The sequence below is a fragment of the Grus americana genome, chromosome Z, assembly GCF_028858705.1.
Source record: "Grus americana isolate bGruAme1 chromosome Z, bGruAme1.mat, whole genome shotgun sequence".
Lineage (NCBI taxonomy): Eukaryota > Metazoa > Chordata > Aves > Gruiformes > Gruidae > Grus > Grus americana.
The window spans coordinates 31039126-31059460 of record NC_072891.1 but is presented as its reverse complement, the minus strand read 5'-3'; the positions used below and the strand labels follow the sequence as shown (position 1 = coordinate 31059460).

At 37.3% G+C, this 20335-nt stretch overlaps 1 protein-coding gene across 3 annotated transcripts in view; it reads left to right on the top strand.

The window, feature by feature from the left end:
* The window catches only part of RFX3 (regulatory factor X3), a 135935-nt gene that overhangs the window by 77032 nt on the left and 38568 nt on the right, over positions 1-20335 (top strand). For all 3 annotated transcript variants that reach the window (XM_054808784.1, XM_054808783.1, XM_054808782.1), the window contains exons 3-4: positions 1095-1192; positions 14055-14313. In XM_054808784.1, the coding sequence (XP_054664759.1) occupies positions 1095-1192; positions 14055-14313 (357 nt within the window). The remainder of the gene's footprint in view (positions 1-1094; positions 1193-14054; positions 14314-20335) is intronic.

Here is a 20335-nt window from a genome sequence, read left to right as displayed (position 1 = left end):
CTTGGAGATGATCCATCAAATGCATGAAATCCAGATTCATCTGGGATTATGATGTTTGCAGTCCATAGGACCAACTGGATCAGGCTGAAATTGCCTCATAACAAAGTATCTGAGAAAAATAATGGTGACTTAAAATGCGGTTTATGTTACATCTATTTACTAAATATGTGCATTGTCATTTTCTTGGTTCAGTTTCTTGGGTTAAAATTATGCCAATCTGTGAAACTTCTAAGTCTTTTTGCATCTTTTACATTCTGGTCTGCTCTTGAACAAAAATATGGCTTCTTTAAATGTTGGCAGGTGTAAAGTATGGAATTCTTAATCTTTACTGTGGCAGAAGACAAAAAATTAAGACTGGAGAGGAAATTTGCATAACCTGGGGCTTCACTACTTAGTATATGAATCAAAGGAATTGATTTGTGACGATGTGTGCTTTTACAGTACAGGCATGCCATCTCAGCAATATATGTGAAGATAATCCATGCCTTACTGCCTTTCATTGTTAATGTCATTGACATAAAAACAATTTTTGTTGGGAGTTTGTTACAGCTGATAATACTCTGGGAAAGGGGTTACTCAGATGGGGAGTTTTGATCCATAATTGTACATTAGGTTGAAGTATTACTGGGTAAGCTTGTATCACTGTAGTTTAACTCCAGTTAAACAAGAGCTAAACCATCTTAATGTGAACCTTTATTTCTAAACTTAGAGCCACACATTTGAGCTGTGATTTTAAGGCTTGTACTATTCAGGACTGAAATGGAATAAGGAAAGGCCTACATGTGGCCAAATGATACTTTCTTCCATAGTGAATGTAATTCTTCAGCTTGGGTGCAAAGCATACTTACACTTCATTTCATCCTTATTACGCTTTCCAGTTGGTTCTGTCTTTGGCACTGAAAGTATGTTAGGGCTCCATTTACCAGACTTCTAGCACAAATATTGTGTAAGAACAGTAACATTCTTTACTGTAGCTATGACATACCTTCAGTAATTATGAGAACAGATATATCCCATATTGTTTAGAAGCCATTAGGTGCACTGAAGCATCGGTCCTTTACAATATCCCAAATTTCTGGTGTTCTTGTTTCCAGGTACAGCAAGTGCAGACTGTGCAACAGGTACAGCATGTCTATCCAGCCCAGGTTCAGTATGTGGAAGGAAGTGACACAGTCTACACTAATGGAGCTATGTAAGTTGGCAAATGATCGGAATTTGAATGATTTGAAGTTAAAGATGCATTTTCAGTTAGATTTTACGAAGTAGTGTATTTTAAGTTGGAAAGAAATTATTCAGTCAAAACTCTTTTATTGTCAAAATAGGTTTTTTGCATGAAAAGCTGAATTCACACTGTTGGTTTTTATTAAGGCAGAATTTTGGTGTAAATAGAATTCTTGCAGTTGTTTTAATTGGACTTGAAATAACATATACAGCATAGTGTTGTTTGAAAAAATACCTTTCAGTTTATGGGTAAGTTCTGCCCATAGGATGTGCTGTGTAACTTCTGACGTCAGGACAGAAGGAAGAGCCTTCTGTCTTCCTTGCTGCAATCCTAGGGGCAGCTGGCTAATATTCAAGCATCACCTCCTTCAAGCTCAGGAGTGATGCATCCCAACAAAGAGGAAGTCAAGCAAAACCACCAAGAGGCCCCCATGGGTGAACAAGGAGCTCCTGGGCAAATTCAAACAAAAAAAGGAAGCCTGCAGAAGGTGGAAGCAAGGGCAGGCAGCCTGGGAGAAATACAGAGAAACTGAGCAGCCAGGGATCAGGTTAGGAAAGCCAAAGCTGTGATAGAAATTAGTCTGGCCAGGGATGTTAAGGACAACAAGAAAAGCTTCTATAGGTATGTTAGAGATAAAAGGAGGATGAGGGAAAATGTGGGTCCCCTCCGGAATGAAACAGGTGACCTGGTTACCCAGGATATGGAGAAGGCTGAGGTACTCAGCAACTTCTTTACCTCAGTCTTCACTGGCAAATGCTTGAGCCACACTGCCCAGGTCACAGAAGGCAGGGACTGGGACAGTGCAGAACCGCCCACTGTAGGAGAAGATCAGGTTCGAGAATATCTAAGGAACCTGCAGGTGCACAAGTCCATGGGACCTGATGAGTTGCATCCGCGGGTCTTGAGGGAACTGGCGGATGAAGTGGCCAGGCCACTCTCCATCGTATTTGAGAAGTCCTGGCAGTCTGGCGAAGTTCCCGCTGACTGGAAGAGGGGAAACATAACCCCCATTTTTAAGAAGGGAAAAAAGGAAGACCCAGGGAACTACAGGCCGGTCAGTCTCACCTCCGTGCCTGGCACGATCATGGAGCAGATCCTCCTAGAAACTATGCTCAGGCCCATGGAAAATAAGGAGGTGATTGGTGACAGCCAACACGACTTCACTAAGGGCAAATCATGCCTGAAAAATTTGGTGGCCTTCTATGATGGGGTTACAGCATTGGTGGATAAGGGAAGGGCAACTGACATCATCTACCTGCAAGGCATTTGACACTGTCCCACACGACATTGTTGTGTCTAAATTGGAGAGACATGGATTCGATGTATGGACCACTCAGTGGATAAGGAATTGGCTGGATGGTCGCACTCAAAGAGTTGTGGTCAGCAGCTCAGTGTCCAAGTGGAGAACAGTGACGAGTGGTATTCCTCAGGGGTCGGTACCGGGACCTGCACTGTTTGACATCTTTGTCGGTGACATGGACAGCAGGATCGAGTGCACCCTCAGCAAGTTTGCCAACGACACCAAGCTGAGTGGTGTAGTTGACACGCTGGAGGGAAAGGGTGCCATCCAGAGGGATCTTGACAGGCTTGAGAGGTGGGCCCATGTGAATCGCATGAAGTTCAACAAGGCCAAGTGCAAGGTCCTGCACGTGGGTCGGGGCAATCCCAAGCACAATGACAGGCTGGGCGAGGAATGGATTCAGAGCAGCCCTGAGGAGAAGGACTTGGGGGTATTGATTGATGAGAAGCTCAACATGAGCCAGCAGTGTGTGCTTGTAGCCCAGAAAGCCAACCGTGTCCTGGGCTGCATCAAAAGAGGTGTGACCAGCAGGTCAAGGGAGGAGATCCTGCCCCTCTACTGCGCTCTCCTGAGACCCCACCTGGAGTACTGCATGCAGCTCAGGGGTCTCCAGTACAAGAGAGACATCGAGCTCTTGGAGAGAGTCCAGAGGAGGGCCACGAAGATGGTCAGAGGGCTGGAGCACCTCTCCTATGAGGACAGGCTGAGAGAGTTGGGGTTGTTCAGCCTGGAGAAGAGAAGGCTCCGGGGAGATCTAATTGTGGCCTTCCAGTACCTGAAGGGAGCCTACAGGAAAGCTGGTGAGGGACTGTTTATCAGGGAGTGTAGTGACAGGACAAGGGGTAATGGGTTTAAGCTGAAGGAGGGTTGATTTCAAGATTAGATGTTAGGAAGAAATTCTTTACTGTGAGAGTGATGAGGCACTGGAACAGGTTGCCCAGAGAGGCTGTGGCAGCCCCATCCCTGGAAGTGTTCAAGGCCAGGTTGGGTGGGGCTTTGGGCAACGTGGTCTGGTGGAGGGTGTCCCTGCCCATGGCAGGGGGGTTGGAACTAGATGATCTTTGAGGTCCCTTCCAACCCAAACCATTCTATGATTCTGTGATTCTATGATCTGGAATACAATGGTATATGGGAAAATGTGTTTCATAATATACAGTCTTTAAAAATTCTAAGTAGCAACGTAAGACTGGTCCCATTCTCCGTGAATGAAACCATAATCTTTAGAAAGGTTAACTGAAGTATTGAACAACAAATTGGCTGTTCACAATGTTATTGTTCACAACATATACCCATGTTGTTTAGAACATAGGAGGGAAAGACAATCTGTATTAGGCTCCCTTGCTAAGGAGAGCTTTCTTACTGTGTTAAGAAAGTCTTTTCTATCCCATTGACTGATTTTTCAGAAACTGACAAAAGGATTCAGATATAGAAACACAATAAAATCATGGAAACCTGAAGGTTCATACTAAACAGTCAGTAACATCTGGTTCTGTTATTTCCAAGGACTGTAAGTAGTCACGTAGTACACATCTCATACACTGCCAGAAGTGCATATGCCAGCAGCTCACATAAGAACTTACAATTGATATATGAAGAGAAACTTGAATAACAGCCTATATAAGAATGACCTTATTTGGCGGCTAACTGTGAATTATCATAGTCGCAATGAAGTCACACTGCCACTGATTGCTGCTGTACAGGACATGCTAGAACTCCAGTATCAACTGAAGTCAAAGGCAGCCAAGTGGTACGCCACAACTGATATCCCTATCATGTTCTTCTCAATCCCTTTGGCAGCAGAGTGAAGGCCACAGTTTGCTTTCACTTGGAGGGGCATCTGGTATACCTGGAACCGACTGCCGCAGGGGAGGAAACACAGCCCTAGCATTTGCCATGCTCCCTTTTTTGCTGTACATGTAAAGACTGGTTTTGGCTTTTACAGTTACAAAAATCAAGTAATGAATACTCAGACCAGGAATAAAGGAGCCCTGCCCCTGGCCAGGTGGAGGAAAGGGACAACTGGGTTTACTAGATTGTGTGGGTTCGATGGCCTGGCACATCAGCCCCACAGGAGATAGCTCATGCCATGGCACTTGGGCCAGTCTGAAGATGACAAGATGTCATCAACCAGGGACCATGGTCCAAAAAGGACTGTCGTGGTTTAACCCCAGACAGCAACTAAGTCCCACGCAGCCGCTCACTTGCTCTTCCCCTAGTGGGATGGGGGGAAGAATTGGAAAGATAAAAGTGAGAAAACTCGTGGCCTGAGATAAAGACAGTTTAACAGGTAAAGCAAAAGCTGCATACACAGGCAAAGCAAACCAGGGAGTTCATTCCCCACTTCCCATGGGCAGGCAGGTGTTCAGCCATCTCCAGGAAAGCAGGGCTCCATCAGGCGTAATGGTTACTTGGGAAGACAAATGCCATGATTCCAAATACCCCCCACTTTCTTCCTCTCCCCCCAGCTTTATATGCTAATCATGACATCATATGGTATGGGATATCCCTTTGGTCAGTTGGGGTCAGCTGTCCCAGCTGTGTCCACTCCCAACTCCTTGTGCACCCTCAGCCTCCTCGCTGGTGGGGTGGGGTGAGAAGCAGCAAAGGCCTTGGCTCTGTGTAAGCACTGCTCAGCGGTAACGCAAACATCTCTGCATTATGAACACTGTTTTCAGCACAAAGCCAAAACATAGCCCCATACTAGCTACTAGGAAGAAAATTAACTCAATCCCAGCCAAAATTATTACAGTAGGGAAGTCTAATGCATATTTAAGACACATGGTTTAGGATTTACAAGTGAGAAGAAAACAGACAGACAAGACAGTATGTGAAAATGAATTAAGCAAAATATGCTACTAGCAATGACCAAAGAATGCTGACAGTGTTAGTATCAGAAGTCTCTGATCCAAATAATATCGCTCTTTTGAATCACTTTTGGATTACCATCAACAAATAAGTACCTGCAGAAAATAAAGCAGCTTTCTAAACCATATTTCTTCCCAAAGCCAGTAACACAGCAAAAATGGCAAAAGGTAGGTAAATGTAAAAAAAAAAAGACGTAGAGAGGTAGAGAAGCTCTTCCCAAGGAACATGATCCTACTTTGATGTTTGAGCCAACTTCAAAGCTGATGCTGCTCCAAGTCAGGGATTAGCCAAAGTGACTTCCAGAGGTCACATCAAACCTAGATTATTCTTTCTATATTTCTAAGATTGTGTATTGCAGAAAATAACTTGAGGATGGAAAAGCATGTTCAGGGAAGCAGGAAATGCACAATAATGTGCAGAAAAGAGGCTAAAGAAGTAACAAAAGGAGACAATGTTACTCTCCTTCCTCTTCCTCTGCCTCTGCTCATTTCTTTGGAAAAAATACTTATTTTATTAAACACGGGAATGTAATTACATTACTACTTTCTTTAAACAATAACTACAACTGCTGCACCTTTCTATGCATAGAATCATAGAATGGTTTGGGTTGGAAGGGACCTCAAAGATCACCTAGTTCCAACCCCCCTGCCATGGGCAGGGACACCCTCCACCAGACCACGTTGCCCAAAGCCCCACCCAACCTGGCCTTGAACACTTCCAGGGATGGGGCTGCCACAGCCTCTCTGGGCAACCTGTTCCAGTGCCTCATCACTCTCACAGTAAAGAATTTCTTCCTAACATCTAATCTTGAAATCAACCCTCCTTCAGCTTAAACCCATTACCCCTTGTCCTGTCACTACACTCCCTGATAAACAGTCCCTCACCAGCTTTCCTGTAGGCCCCTTCAGGTACTGGAAGGCTGCAATTAGATCTCCCCGGAGCCTTCTCTTTTCCAGGCTGAACAACCCCAACTCTCTCAGTCTGTCCTCATAGGAGAGGTGCTCCAGCCCTCTGACCGTCTTCGTGGCCCTCCTCTGGACTCTCTCCAAGAGCTCGATGTCTCTCTTGTACTGGGGACCCCAGAGCTGCATGCAGTACTCCAGGTGGGGTCTCAGGAGAGCAGAGTAAAGGGGCAGGATCACCTCCCTCAACCTGCTGGTCACACTTCTAACTTCCAGATTAAGAATGGAAAAATGTCATTTATGTAAATTAAAGTTATTGAATATATGTATTACATGTTATAATGCCATTTATTTGATAGGTGAAGGAGAATGGGGGTCGGAGTTGCTGATGACTAGCTTCCTTCAGAGGTTAAAAAATTGTTTTTCTGTTTGATGTTTTTATTGTTACCTAGATTCTATGGTTTAAAAAAAATATTTTTGCCACTGAATTAGCTTGTTCAGAGCTATATCAATGTGGGAGTGACATTTTAGAATTGTTGGAAGTGAACTAAAAGCTTACCATATCCCTAAACAAAGCTGGCATAGGCTGTGTCAAGTTCTGCTGTGACAGAAAACACAGAGGCCAGTCTCTCTTGTGCTAAAATATTTAGGCAAGTGTTCAGGTTGCAGTTCATCTTTTTATATTCTTCATACTGAAATCTGTGAACGATGAGCCTTGTAGATCCTGACAGATTCACAGAAGTGTGTTATAGCCAGTTTGTCCAGTTACTCCCACTCCAGAAATTATCTGTTTCACTGTCAGAAAATAGGAATAGGTTTGTAAATGATGCGATTGACTAGAGCGATCACAGGTTTGTCTTTTGGGTTGTTTTCCTGTGTTTACATGTTTGATTTATTGTATGACTATGCTAAATCAAAATCTTAATTCTAACTCAAAATCAGATACAGGATGCTTCCATAATCTATGAAGTGACAGTACTGCTCTAGCAATGGAGTAAGAAGTCTGCAACCCATAGTTAGGGCGAAGACATTAATTCAGTGCACAGGCATCTCTGGATTAAATGTTACAGCATGTCTGATGAAAGAATTATTCTTTATTTCAAATTAAAACACTTGCAAACTAGTATTGATTTCAGTCCATATATGATAGCAACAAAGGATACAGTTAGAATGTATATGAGGAAAGAATACCTGATTCTTTTGATTCTAAATGTAAGAAGTTTGTCAGGTTTCACAGTCTTTGTCAAGTGAATTCTTCCCACGCATTTTACATCATGATTTGTCTACGCTCAGAAGTTATTTATTTTTATTGTAATTGGAGGCATAATGATAATACAAGGGATGTAACCTACAACTTGTCACATACGTTGTATAATATGAGAGTATTTGAATTATGTTATCTACATTTGTGTCTGCTTAATAACAATTTTGCTTGTCAAGCGTGTCACTCTATCCTGAAACAAAAAATGCACTGTTGTTGCGATGACATCTACAGGCTTACCTGGCAGTTTAGAATAGATAAAGAATATTATGGCTTCACCTATATTAAGAAGCCATGTGAGTCCCCCGTACTAGACATGAGCTTTCTTCTTAGATAAATTGTAATGTATTAATCAAATGTGGTCATTTACCTGATAATTCTGGTATGGCAAAGAGGGTTTTAATTGCTGGGATTGTGCAAGAATTACTATTGCTGTTGTGTCTAAACTGCAGTCTTCACCAATTTGTACTACAGTTTCTGTGGTTTATATAGGCAAAACACACCTTTATGCAAAACCAAGAATTTGTTATTACTCTAATTGAAATCTTGCCAAATCAATGAATTATTATCAATACAGTTAAAGTTGTTATCTTTCTAGTACTTCCTAGTATCCATGCCTGTTTTTCTGACATTATGCTTCCCCTTTTACTGCCCCTCTGGATACTAAGGTCAATGGCTCCATCTGAGAAAGGGTTACAGCAAGTAACCATCACAGGTGTTACGTCTGGAGAAGTATGATGGATGGTGGGGGGCTCTCTGCTCACAGTGGGTCTACTTGCATATGGTTTAAATATGTTTTCTAGCACAGTGTACACCTTATTCATTCTTCATTGGTTTCCATTTCCATATTACATCTGAATTTACTGTATATGGTGTATTTTACATTTGCTGGATACTTCTTGAATACTGTCGTTCCATGCTCATGATCCTCTGCTACATTTTTAATCTAGGGTCATGGATTGTTTATTCTATACAGAATAGCTATTCACTATTACAGTCTGTTAGTTAGAGCAATGCATCAGCATTCTAACAATTGGTTTCATACCACACAATTGTAGAAAGCTAAGCTAAAATGGAAACAGATTAATGGAACTGATTGTTCAACAATTACTGTTACAGCTAAGCTCAAACAAAGCTCTAGACTAGCAGACAAGTCTAGACAAAGGAAGCCTGACAAGCTCAAGTCTCAGGTCTTGCAGATTTAGTACAAACCCTGTGACATGTTCCTAACAGTCTCAATACCGTATTTCTTGGACTATAGGTCTGCAGTACTTCATCAGAATTTTTAGAGGTCTGTAACTAAGGTTCCCTTATCCGTCTAACTTACAGATCCTGAGAATATAATTTATAAAATTTGTCCTCTCTTTTAATTTACTTCTTTCCCTGGTTTACCAGATTTTCCTGCAGTTGTGCATTTTTCCATGTGGAAAAAGATCTTGGACCAAGTGTTGAAGATCTCGTTCTTTATTGATAATGAATGCCTGTCAGTAATATATTTATTTTAATTTTTGAATATGACAAATAAGAATTTATTTATATGGAATAATGCAACTCTATTTTAGGTAAATTTTATAAAGCTTTTTCTGGCTGACATATTTTAAGTTGTCCGTATAGAGAAAATGAATATGCATAAAGCAGGTCAACTATTCACTATTTCAGAGGAAATTTCTTACTTTGAATTTTTGTCTCTAGTTGTAGATGCATTAGTTGCCCTTTCATAGTGTTAAGTTTTGATCTTTGGTTTTAGCAGTTTCATTTGATTAAGGGGGATTGGTGAAAGGAAACAATGACTTACTGTCTTACCAGTTCTTCCGTGTCTGTCTTTAGATCAGCTGAGGAGGCTTTTGTGGAAGAAGGTTATTGCTTCATTGGGATTTGATATTATTAAAAAGCTCTGAATCAATATTCTGGTTACAGGAGAGTAGATTTCTTTGTTGGGAGGCAGGAGGTTATATGAGACAGGGCGAGAGAGATGTTGTAGCCCTTTCCATTATCATCCGACTGCTGTATCATGTTCCATTGTGTCATATACCCTAAATATGGCACTTCCCCTTCTTCCCATTCCTTATGATACGCCACCTCCAGAGGCTGCAGCAATGCGTTGGCTGTGATAAGGCCTTCCCTCAGTGTTAGACAAAGGATTCTGCCCTCTGTAGTTTCTGTCAAGCACACTATCAGCTTTAGGACCACAGGATTATAAAATCTTAAAGGAGTTTGAGGATATTGTTCTGGTGTGAAAGACTTTCTTGTCTTTTACGCATGGAGGTTTTCTACCATATTGCAATACCATAGTATTATCATGAGCATTAGCTACTCTGCATATAAATAATAGTGTATCTCGAAATCTTTATTTTCATCTAGTGCTTATCATATTCATATCCTCCCAGGAATTAATACCTTAGTTAATTAATTACCATAAAAAGCTAACTTTCATTACAGAGATGACAGTAAAAAAATACTTACATGCCTGCCTGCTAAGCTATGTAGGTAATCCATGTCAAACCCCACAAGAGCAATTATTTGGTTATCGCTTGATGAGTAAGATAATAATTATTACGTTACTTGTTTGTTTGCATTAGAATTACAGAAAAATTTAAAAATTGACACTGAATGGTTTTCTTGTTTGAATTAAGATGCTGTTCTTGTAGAGACATTATGAAGGGATGCTGGTATTTCAAGTTATAGTATAAAAGGTATACATCTTCAAGTAAAAAGATAGATTTATGTGCATTTTACCCAAGACTCGAATTTTCCATGTCAGTGTGTAGAGCTAGTGATAAGAATTCAGTAGTTAATTACTTATTTTGCAAGACACAGAAGTTACTGGAATATGATTTCAAGTTAAAACTTAATTTAAAACAAACACAAACTGCACTTGAGTTAACTTGGCTGGTCTTCTAACCTGATTTGAGAATTTTTATTTAAAGATACTCAGCATTTCTCAATTCTTGGAAATAAATCTGTATGGCTTTTGTTTTACTAAAACTCAGAGTGATGGAAAAATCTTTCAACAAGGCAGACGTTTCTAAGACATGAATAAAACCAGCATAGGTCTGTTGGTCATGTTTTGTAGGCAAATATAAATATGGGAAAGGTAAGTCTGTCCCATCAACTACTTGCTCAAAGAAAATTTGGGGCCATGATCAGCCTATGTAAATTACTGAGACATGATGGCATGGCAGGAACACTGAGTTATAGTAGTCAATAGATCAGATTCTTGACATGTACATAGAACCAAATCATAGGTGCAGCTGGGAATAAATCATAGGTGCAGCTAGAAATAAATGATTTCCCACATGTGCATGTTCACACTGAACACTAAGGGAGGACAACAACAAGGTTTACTCTTTCTGTGCCAGTGCTTTTATTTGTCTCCTTTCTTCAAACTGTCAGTGTCTTTGAAGAGACAAAAGTGTCTCTAAAAGGTAAGCTCAGTAACATTATTTAGTGTCTGTAATATAACTCAAGACATTGCACTTAATTTGTGTGGTAATGCTGGGGCTTACTGAACTTAGAAATAAGTTATTTTCTGTTTTCATCTGCCAAAAAATATAATTTTATTAGCAACTTTGTACCACAACTCCATGTGTTTTATTTCTAGCAGTATATTTTGCAAATCATAAAATGTATGTAAGTAATAAGGCATAATAGGTGATGCCTTGAACTATTTTACCTTGCAATCCTAGTCCAGTTGGTCTCATTAATTTCCAGTGAGGGATCTGAACATTGGACACATGTTCTGGGCTTGCTTAAAATAAATTGAATTCATGCAGGGTCTCACTTTGTGTGATTTGCTCTCAGGGTAAACATCATCTAGTTTGCACATCCTTCTGGAAACTAAGATTCTGCAACCTAACTACTTGGACTTCAAACTTACTAGTAACTCTGATGAACTTTCTAATGCCACATTCTAGTAAACACTGTATTTCACAGTGTTTCAATAGGAGGAACTATCAGATTCTGTTGCCTACCTTGTATCTCAAGCCACAGTATATCACCAAGGTGTTCTCATAAAGAGCCAGAAGACTTTAGTTACAGTGAGGTTGGTCCCTAGATACTCTTTATATGCAGCTGTTGAAGAAGAGAAGAGCTAGGAGAGTATACATGGTGTACAGGTCTAAACAAGGTAAAAGCAAACAAGCATTTCCTTTTCTCTCCCTGTTCCACACTGAATCTGTGACTTAATTTTCTTGTGAAATTTTGAACCTTGTCTAGAGTTTGCATTGCTTCAAAGAACTGCCTCTTCAGTTCCACTTCTGTAAGTGAAATTTGTTCTCCTTGCATCTTTTGGACAGTCTTTTTCCTCTAGTCACATCTATTTTTACTGCCGAAAATGGCCTTGTCCTTTTTTTCCTTTCCTTGCTGGCCCCTGGTGCCTTTACCTGATACTGGCACCAAGTTTTTCATCTCTCCTTTGGGAAAAATTACAATGTTCAGTCCGTTGACAATCATTTGCATGCACTGTTTCCCCTGAGCTTCCACCACTACGTTTTCCTAAATTGTCCTCTGCTGCATAGCACTGTTCACATTCTATAAATTGTGTGATTCTGAGAGAGGTGCAATGCCCGCTCTGCTAGCAGTTACCTTGCTATACATAGGTTATTACAATGCAAAGATCAACTGATTTTAACTTTCCAAAAGATATGTTAATAGATAAACTGTCTATTGGAGCATTAGTCCCTAAAAGAACTGCTTTGCTTTGTTTTCAGTAGACTGCAAGGCATTTCTTTTAGATTAACTTCAAATTTCTTGCAGCTGATCTTTGATCTTTGAGTATTCTTGAAATACTCAAAATAAAAAAGAAAATGTTTAAGTAGCTTAGGGAGGAGTGAGAGCAAATAATGTAGTATGAGAGTCTCAGAAGAGGAAGGGAGAAACTGTTGTGGCCATAGTTAAAACAATAAAAGTTCTGACTTTGGTTTTCGGTAAGGTGCCATATGTTCTTCAGTTATTTAAAAGTAATGATTTTTCTGAAGCTAAAGTCCATTGTTTACTAATTAATCAGCCTTGTGTAAGTTTTCATAATTAAAAAACCATAACAACAAGCAGTAAATTGCCATAACCTTTTCTTTATATTGGTAAGAAACTAATCCCTGTTCTAGTTCATGGACATATTAATCACCAGTTTACTGCATAAAAGGTGGATGCTGTTTCCTGGTTTTTGGACAAAAGTTTCTGAATTTTTTTTGTTGAACTTGTTTAATTGCATGATGTTGCCTGATTTTGTGTTTTGTTTGATTATACTAAATGAATTGGAGACTTATGCAGACATTGAGCACCTCTCTGTTTTCTCTGAACCATAATACTTTTAAAATTTATTTACTTGGACTGAGTGGATCTCAGCACATGCAACTCCAAGTTAAAGTTCAAATTTCAAAATGGTGTTGCATGTTCATTACAAGCAATATTACAGATTTTTATGCTTAAATAAGAAAATTAATGTTTGGATAAACTGACTGGGTTTTACCTTTTGACCTTTCTATTATTATGCTTGCCAAGATACAAAGCTTAGCAGTCACGAAACAGGATAATATTTCCAAATGGACTTTTCCAAAATGAGGAATCTGGCCTGTTTAATAATGAATGCTATTTACTTCACAATTTTGAAATACATTGATTTGAAGATCAAATTTAGTACATGGGAACAAATGCACATTCAAAAACTATAAATGCATTATAACCTATGAAGAGCAGTAATTCAAGATAAGTGATTAAGAAAGTGAAACATATGATAGAAGGTTTCAGTAGCTGAATAGTTTATTAGGGTAAACTGGTTAATGAGGCATTAATGTTTCATACTTAACAGTAATTTTAAAAATGTTACCGTTGCATACCTTTAACTTCTTTCATCTTTGTGACCTTTTTACAAGTCATAGTTGTGTTTTGGTTTTATGTCTTAAATGCAGTTTTTTATCATAACATAAATTCATGTCCAATTTTGAATTCACTCTGTAAAAATAACTGCATTTCCCAAAATACCAGTGAACTCAGATTTTCAAGCTTTAGCCAAGATCTTTAATGTGTTTAAAAACAATAGATTACATAGAGTTCTTGAACACTGGACTCTCTTGGCTGACATTCGTATGAATTGTTTGCAATTTTGCAACATGCACAACATGTGAAATATATAACATCTGACTAAAATTAAAAATTTTATTGTCAGATAAAAAAGTTAAAACAGATGGAGCTTTATAAATTGCTTTGCAATATATTAATAATTGGATGGATTTGTGGTCATACTTCCCTTCTTTCCTCCTCCTCAGGTAAGACTAACAAATTTTTCTGTAAGGTTTGGTGGTTACTTGATTTAACATTGTCACTGAACAAGTTATTTAGTGCTATGACTTGATTAAATGTTATTCTCTGAGGAGGCAGGGATTGTTTGCCAATCTCACTTAATTTGGTTATAGCTATTGTACATAACATTTCTAGAACTGTAACATTTCCCTCAGCTAAATCAACAATACAAATAATTTATTTTCCTTTTGTTTTCTTTTCTTGAAGCCGATCAACAACTTATCCTTACACAGAAACCCAGATGTACAGTCAAAACACTGGGGGAAATTACTTTGATACTCAAGGAAGTTCTGCACAGGTGACAACAGTGGTCTCGTCTCATAGCATGGTGGGCACTGGAGGGATTCAGATGGGTGTCACAGGAGGACAACTCATTAGCAGCTCAGGAGGGACCTATCTGATTGGCAATTCAATGGAAAATTCTGGTCATTCAGTGACTCATACAACGCGGGCGTCCCCAGCAACAGTAAGTATTAGACGCTGATGCAAAATCTGTGAAACTAGTTTCTTAGTCACTAAGATGTTCTTGCAGACTGACATGGTTTTTGTGACAGAATGTATAGCAATATTATGTTGTTAGAATAAGTACTACATAGTGCTTTTTTTGTAAAATAAGTAATAAATATATATATGTAAGATACAGGAGTAAGAATACTATGAAAAGTTAAAAATTGAGGCAGACCTTTCCCTTCGCAGCTTGTGAGTATTTACTTTTCATAGGCGAAATTTTTGCATTCAAGTAATATCAGTGAGTGCTTTGGGAATGCTCACATGATAGTTTGTCTGACCTGAATATTTGTCTGGTCGGGAACTAAAACAGCCTCCCTTAACATTTAGTACTTTTTCTGAAAATGTAAGAAAAACTCAGTGTTGTTGCATATATCTATGTTAGATGTAAATGTTAAATAATGTAAGTCACAGATAGGTATCTGTAACTTCTCTGCATTTGTTTTGTTTGTTTGCCCGATACTAGTGTAGGTTTGGTAGCTTATTTCAAAATATTTACGATTGTTCAGAACACTGAGATACTACTTTTCAATACTTTGGTCTTACTTATCTGTGGTATGTCTCCAAAGTCTGTTCCAGATTAAAAGCTTATTGTGGAAGTGTCTTACAATGCTATGGGAAAGATGCATTCTGTTACAACTATGATGGATAATACTGTGGACACTTAAACACAGAACTTTTCCCTTAAGAGCTTACTCAATCAGCCCTTACTTCAATTAGGAAGATGGGTTTATGCCTAGTCTAGCTTTGCCACATAGCCCTAATGAATACTTTTACCTAATTCTTCTGGGTATTCTGGTCTGGATGTAGAGATTTGGAAGTAATGGGGAAGAGAATTGTGAAATATAGAGTTGGAAGAGTTGAAAAATATAGTAAAGGAGATAAAGCATCATTAATAATACAGATTCATCGGTACTCAAAAGGGCAATGAAATTAGAGGACTTCACTTTTAGGAACCAATGTTATGAGTAAAAATCCAATATTCTTCCATTTGGAATTATGATGAAAGTTTATGATAGCATTGGATAATTTAAATGATCTGATAAAGTCTCTTTGATTCTTAAGGTGGTTGGTATGGATAAATATGAAAGTTTTGTAAAATGTAAAAAAATTATGTGTATTATTTTCTGAGAATAAAAATTGTAAAGAGTCATAATTCATCAATAGTATAAATTTCAGTAACATAGTGGGAGCTTTCAACTAGCAACAGAGAATTTTATGTTTGAGTAACAAAATAAAAAAGAATGTATATTAACATTTGCCTGTATTTTACATGCCTAATAGAAAAACAGAGTTTCTGAAAAAAGTCACATTCCTCTTTCATATTCATTTAATTAAAATCGAGACTTTAACTTGACTGTTTTCTTTTTTCCTTTAAATTACTCTCTCATTTTACTGGAACATATTTCATGGAATTTTTCACCTTGCTTTATGATTGCCAAGCAAAGGCAAAACAAATAGTTTTCTATAGGCAGAAGTAAGGAATAGGTCTTCTAGATAGAATGAAATTTGAAAAGTGATGTTTCTTTAAATACTTAAATACTTAAATGGCAATGGTATTCCTATGTTTTCTTAGTTTCAAATTGTTCTGCAGTTGCATACAAATACTGCCTTTTTTCCAGATGATGCTAATTTTATCCTTAATTAAATAAGAACAAATGCATTTTTGTGTTTTGCTGTAAGTTTTATTCGCTGACAACAGAATTCAGTCAGTGGAAATGCTTAACTGAATGTGAAATCAAGTAAGATTTAAATGCATCTAGTAAACACAGAGAGTAGTGAACTTACTTTGAAGTTGGATATCCTGGAATTATTTGAATGATATCAAAATTCCATGCTATATTTTGCAAAAAACTATCTTGATTTCTTTTCCAAAATTGGAAGTAAAATTTGCCAGAATTTAACAAAATCTAAGGTTCATACCTTCAGCAATGTCTTTCTCTTGCTTCATGTGTCAATAAAACATCTCCAAGTAACTTCTGCACTGCTGTATCAACTTACCTTTAAGAACAGAAAAAATACTGCTAATTAAATTGCAATTATTAAATTGCATTTTTAACACTAAAATAGTTTCTTCTCTTTTTTAAGGTGTTATTTATTTTGTATAGCATAGTTCTGTAAGTATGAGACATTAGAATATGTTAGAAGTACATTTCGTGCTCAGGAAGTGGGACACAACATGATTTTAGATTTTATAATTTTAGGCTCTTGGTGTGTATGGTTCATCTGAAATATTCACGAAATTGAAACACAAAAGGTTCAGTTTAAACTGTAATTTAAAAACACCAAGTCTGTTTTAATTTTGCTAGAGGGTATAATTAAACTGCAAAATAAAGCAATGTAGTATTTTATTTGGATTGCAGCTTAGATAGGTAGAGCTTGTTTCACTTGTGATCCTCATTTGATCTTTACCATTATAAATTTTTTCATTCTTGTGTAGAGAATTTATTGGAGGCTGATTTTCTAGCATAATGCTCAGAAAATATTTCCAAATTTTGAATTAGTTTGGAGAATTTTCACGTGGAGACAAAGGATATAGAAATGAATAAGAATTTACTTACTAACACATGTGGTCATTGCAAGCTCTCTTTACTTTTGCCTTAGAGGTACTAGTTCTGATTACTCTTTTCAGCTGATAACTTCATTTGTTTTGTTCTTATTCACCCTCACTGATCAAATCATTACCTTCTGTAATAAGCAAGTTAATTGTATTATTGATGTTATCTGTTTCTGATACATGTAGCTTAAGTTAAACAAACAAACAAACAGTTTCAAGTTAAAAGTCAAATGTATAAAAAAAAGTCCATTTTATTAACTGTGTCTTAGGTAAATGAAGCTTAAAAATATAGTTTACTTTTCACCAGGTATGCTATTTGGTTTATACAGAATTCAATAAAAGAGACTCAGAGACTTTTTTTTTAAGTCTTATCTTCAATTTATTTTCTTTATAGTTTAATGTAATTTTGAGTTCTGTTTCAGGTTTAATAAAGAGCTAATATTTTGTTTCTAACATTTCATTCATTTTAATTTCATACAAGAAAGCTGTCCTGCTTAAGCTATAGCAGGCAATAGCAGTGTTTTTATAGCCAAATATTAAGAATTGTGCACTATCAGAACTATTCCAACATATATACAGTAATGGTTTATGTTAGTATGCATGAAGAACATTTGTTAGCATTTTCTTTACTCATTTCATTCCCATTGATTTCATTGCTTCTTCCCATTATATCCTTTGCTGGCCTATTAAACTACTTCTCTACTTACTAAAAAGGGGTTTTTCACTAAACCAGAAAGGCATTCAGATTATAAGACCCCCTATGCAAGATATTAGGGAGATAAATGGCTTTCCAAAATGACCATTTTCATGTGAATATATGTGGACTGGTCAAAAATAAATTGTGATTGCATTGAGTAAGAAGTGAATTACCCTAGCCGTATGTCTATTTGAAGTGAATTTGCATGTTGAAACCTGTATAAAAGAGTTGTCTGTTTTGTTTATTGGCAACTATCATTAAAGAAGGGGCAGCTATTTTTAAGAGACTAACTAGAAAATTGGATTACCATGTTAATAATGAAATCTAAATAACCTTAAATTTTTTTTTCTATATGTAAATATCTAAGGACTGTTCTTGTGATAAAACAGGATGATCTAATCAACATATTTCATAATATCACAAGGTTAAAAAATTATATAGCTTCTAGTAATAAATGTGGTGTTATGCTTGTCAACCAGTGAGAGGCTCCTATCTATTAGTCTTGTTTTCTAACAAGCTTTATGACTGATATGCAATTACAGTTGTCATTCATCAGTCATCAGCAACCATAGGAGGTCTCTACTCATGCTGTTGCTGAAATATATCCTATTTCAGTACTTATCTAAATGTGCCTGAAAATAAAAGCAAAATTAATATGGATATAATGTATCACCACAAATTATTATTTCTGGTAGTAAGCACAGTGTGCAAAATTTGCTCTTAACTTTAAAGGAAGGGCGGTACCCTTCCCCAAAGTAAGAAAGCCCAGTGTAAATATCATATCCTGATAATATAATTTTAATGGAAGTATAATTATTTTAAGAACAAAATGTAACAAATGTTTAAATAGTCCATTAAAGGTGGAGGGGTTATAATTTGGAAAATAGTTTGAGATGAGATTTTATTTATTAATCTCTTTTTTGGTAGAGGAACTTTTTCTTCCATTCCCCAACTTTTCTGGTAATTTTCATTTAGCTGGATCCATCTTAGCATAAAACAAACCATTTCTGATCAAATCAAAGATGCACAGATTTTTATGCTACAGAGGATTATTAGATCATTTGGTCTGACTGCTTATACTGGTAAGACATTTACTTACAACTTCTTCAGCTGAGCACAGTGTTATCTTTTGTGAAAAAAGGCACCTATTTCCAGATACAATAAGGCAGATATTTTTTTTTCTTCTTTTAAAGAGTCATAAGAAAGGTTAATCACTACTACTGCTAAAAACCCATGTATGTCGTATGAATTAACTGGAGGGATGGGAAGTTTAGAGATTGTGGATCTGTGCCTTTATAAACCTCTGCCTCCAAGATTTTTCCTCCTGCTTTGGTTTCTCTTTCAGAGCTGTTGAAGTATCATGGCTTCATTGTCTGTCTTCCAGAGGTTTCAGTCTAGCAATGTGGCCAAAATAACTTATTTCTCTGCCCCATTGAGTGCCTTGCTGTTCCACTGTAATGTCTTGAGTTGAGACTGTGCCCTTTTCACAGGGCAAGGAATGTGGGGAAAAGGGAGAATGACCCTACTAAGGTCAGACACATCTACCCTGTCTGCATTCTGGCTTCACCTGCCTATGCTTCTTGTTTCTCTTCTCATATACTCTGGCTTCAGCTTTCAGTCATTGGCTTTTGGTGTGTTTTCTGCAGAAAAGCCCTGTGACCTCATAGGTTGTTTCCAGTTTTGGCAATTGAATATCTATTCTGGTATTTGTGTATCAAAAATCAAGATGTAGTGTTGTTGGAAACTTAGTTTATTCCAATGTAGCATTCCAGTTACTGATTAAAAATATTGTAAGAAATACAATTTTATTTTTTTTATCACAAGATATTAAAAAATAGGTATCTTTGAATCCGTGAGAAGAATTTCTGTTAATTCATTTTACTTGGAAAGGCATAAGCTAGATGTAAGATGACTTGCCACTGATGTTCTTATAACAGACTGATTATCAATGACATGGAGACATCACCTTTCTAAAGGACTTCATTTTTTTGTTTCTGATGAAATATACATTTGCTCGAAAATGGCCACTCTACCTCTTTCTAAGGCTGTCTTGCCATAAATGTTTTCAAATTTGGTTTTAATAATAATGTGAACTAAACTTTCCTTTTCATTACTCAATTCTGATTTGCTGGTGTGAGTAACTCCAATGTGTTTCCCTGTGTTTTTCAGTGTTAGGTGGAATGTGTATGTTCTAGAAGTCCTTATAATCAACTTGATAAGGGGTTGGTTTTTTTTCCTTTGAGTCTTTGTATCAAATATGGGGAAAACAACTACAAAGAAAAAAAGCTTAGAATCTGTTTGAAGATGTATATAATAGAGATGAGGTATACAATTAAATGGATGATCCAGGGGAGAGATGGTGAGTTTGGTCAGTTTGACCATATATTTGAGAACTTCCAGCAAGGAAGATAAACATGGGCAGCGATGTTTCATTTGACAATTTGAGAAAGAGAAAGTAATCTTAACTGAACTCCAAATATTTTTTTATTTTTCCAGCCTGTTGCTGTTAGGTGTGCATTTTCCCCCCTATGTTGACTCCATATATTATTTTGTAATCACTAGAGACCATATTATACTCATTAGTCAGTATGCACACCTTATATACATGCAGACTACTGGAGGCATGCATTTGCAGCAGGTATTTTGACCATTATCTGTTTTGTATATTAAACTTGGATGTTATATTTACAAATTAAACAATTTTAGGAAACAAAAAAAATTTTTGTA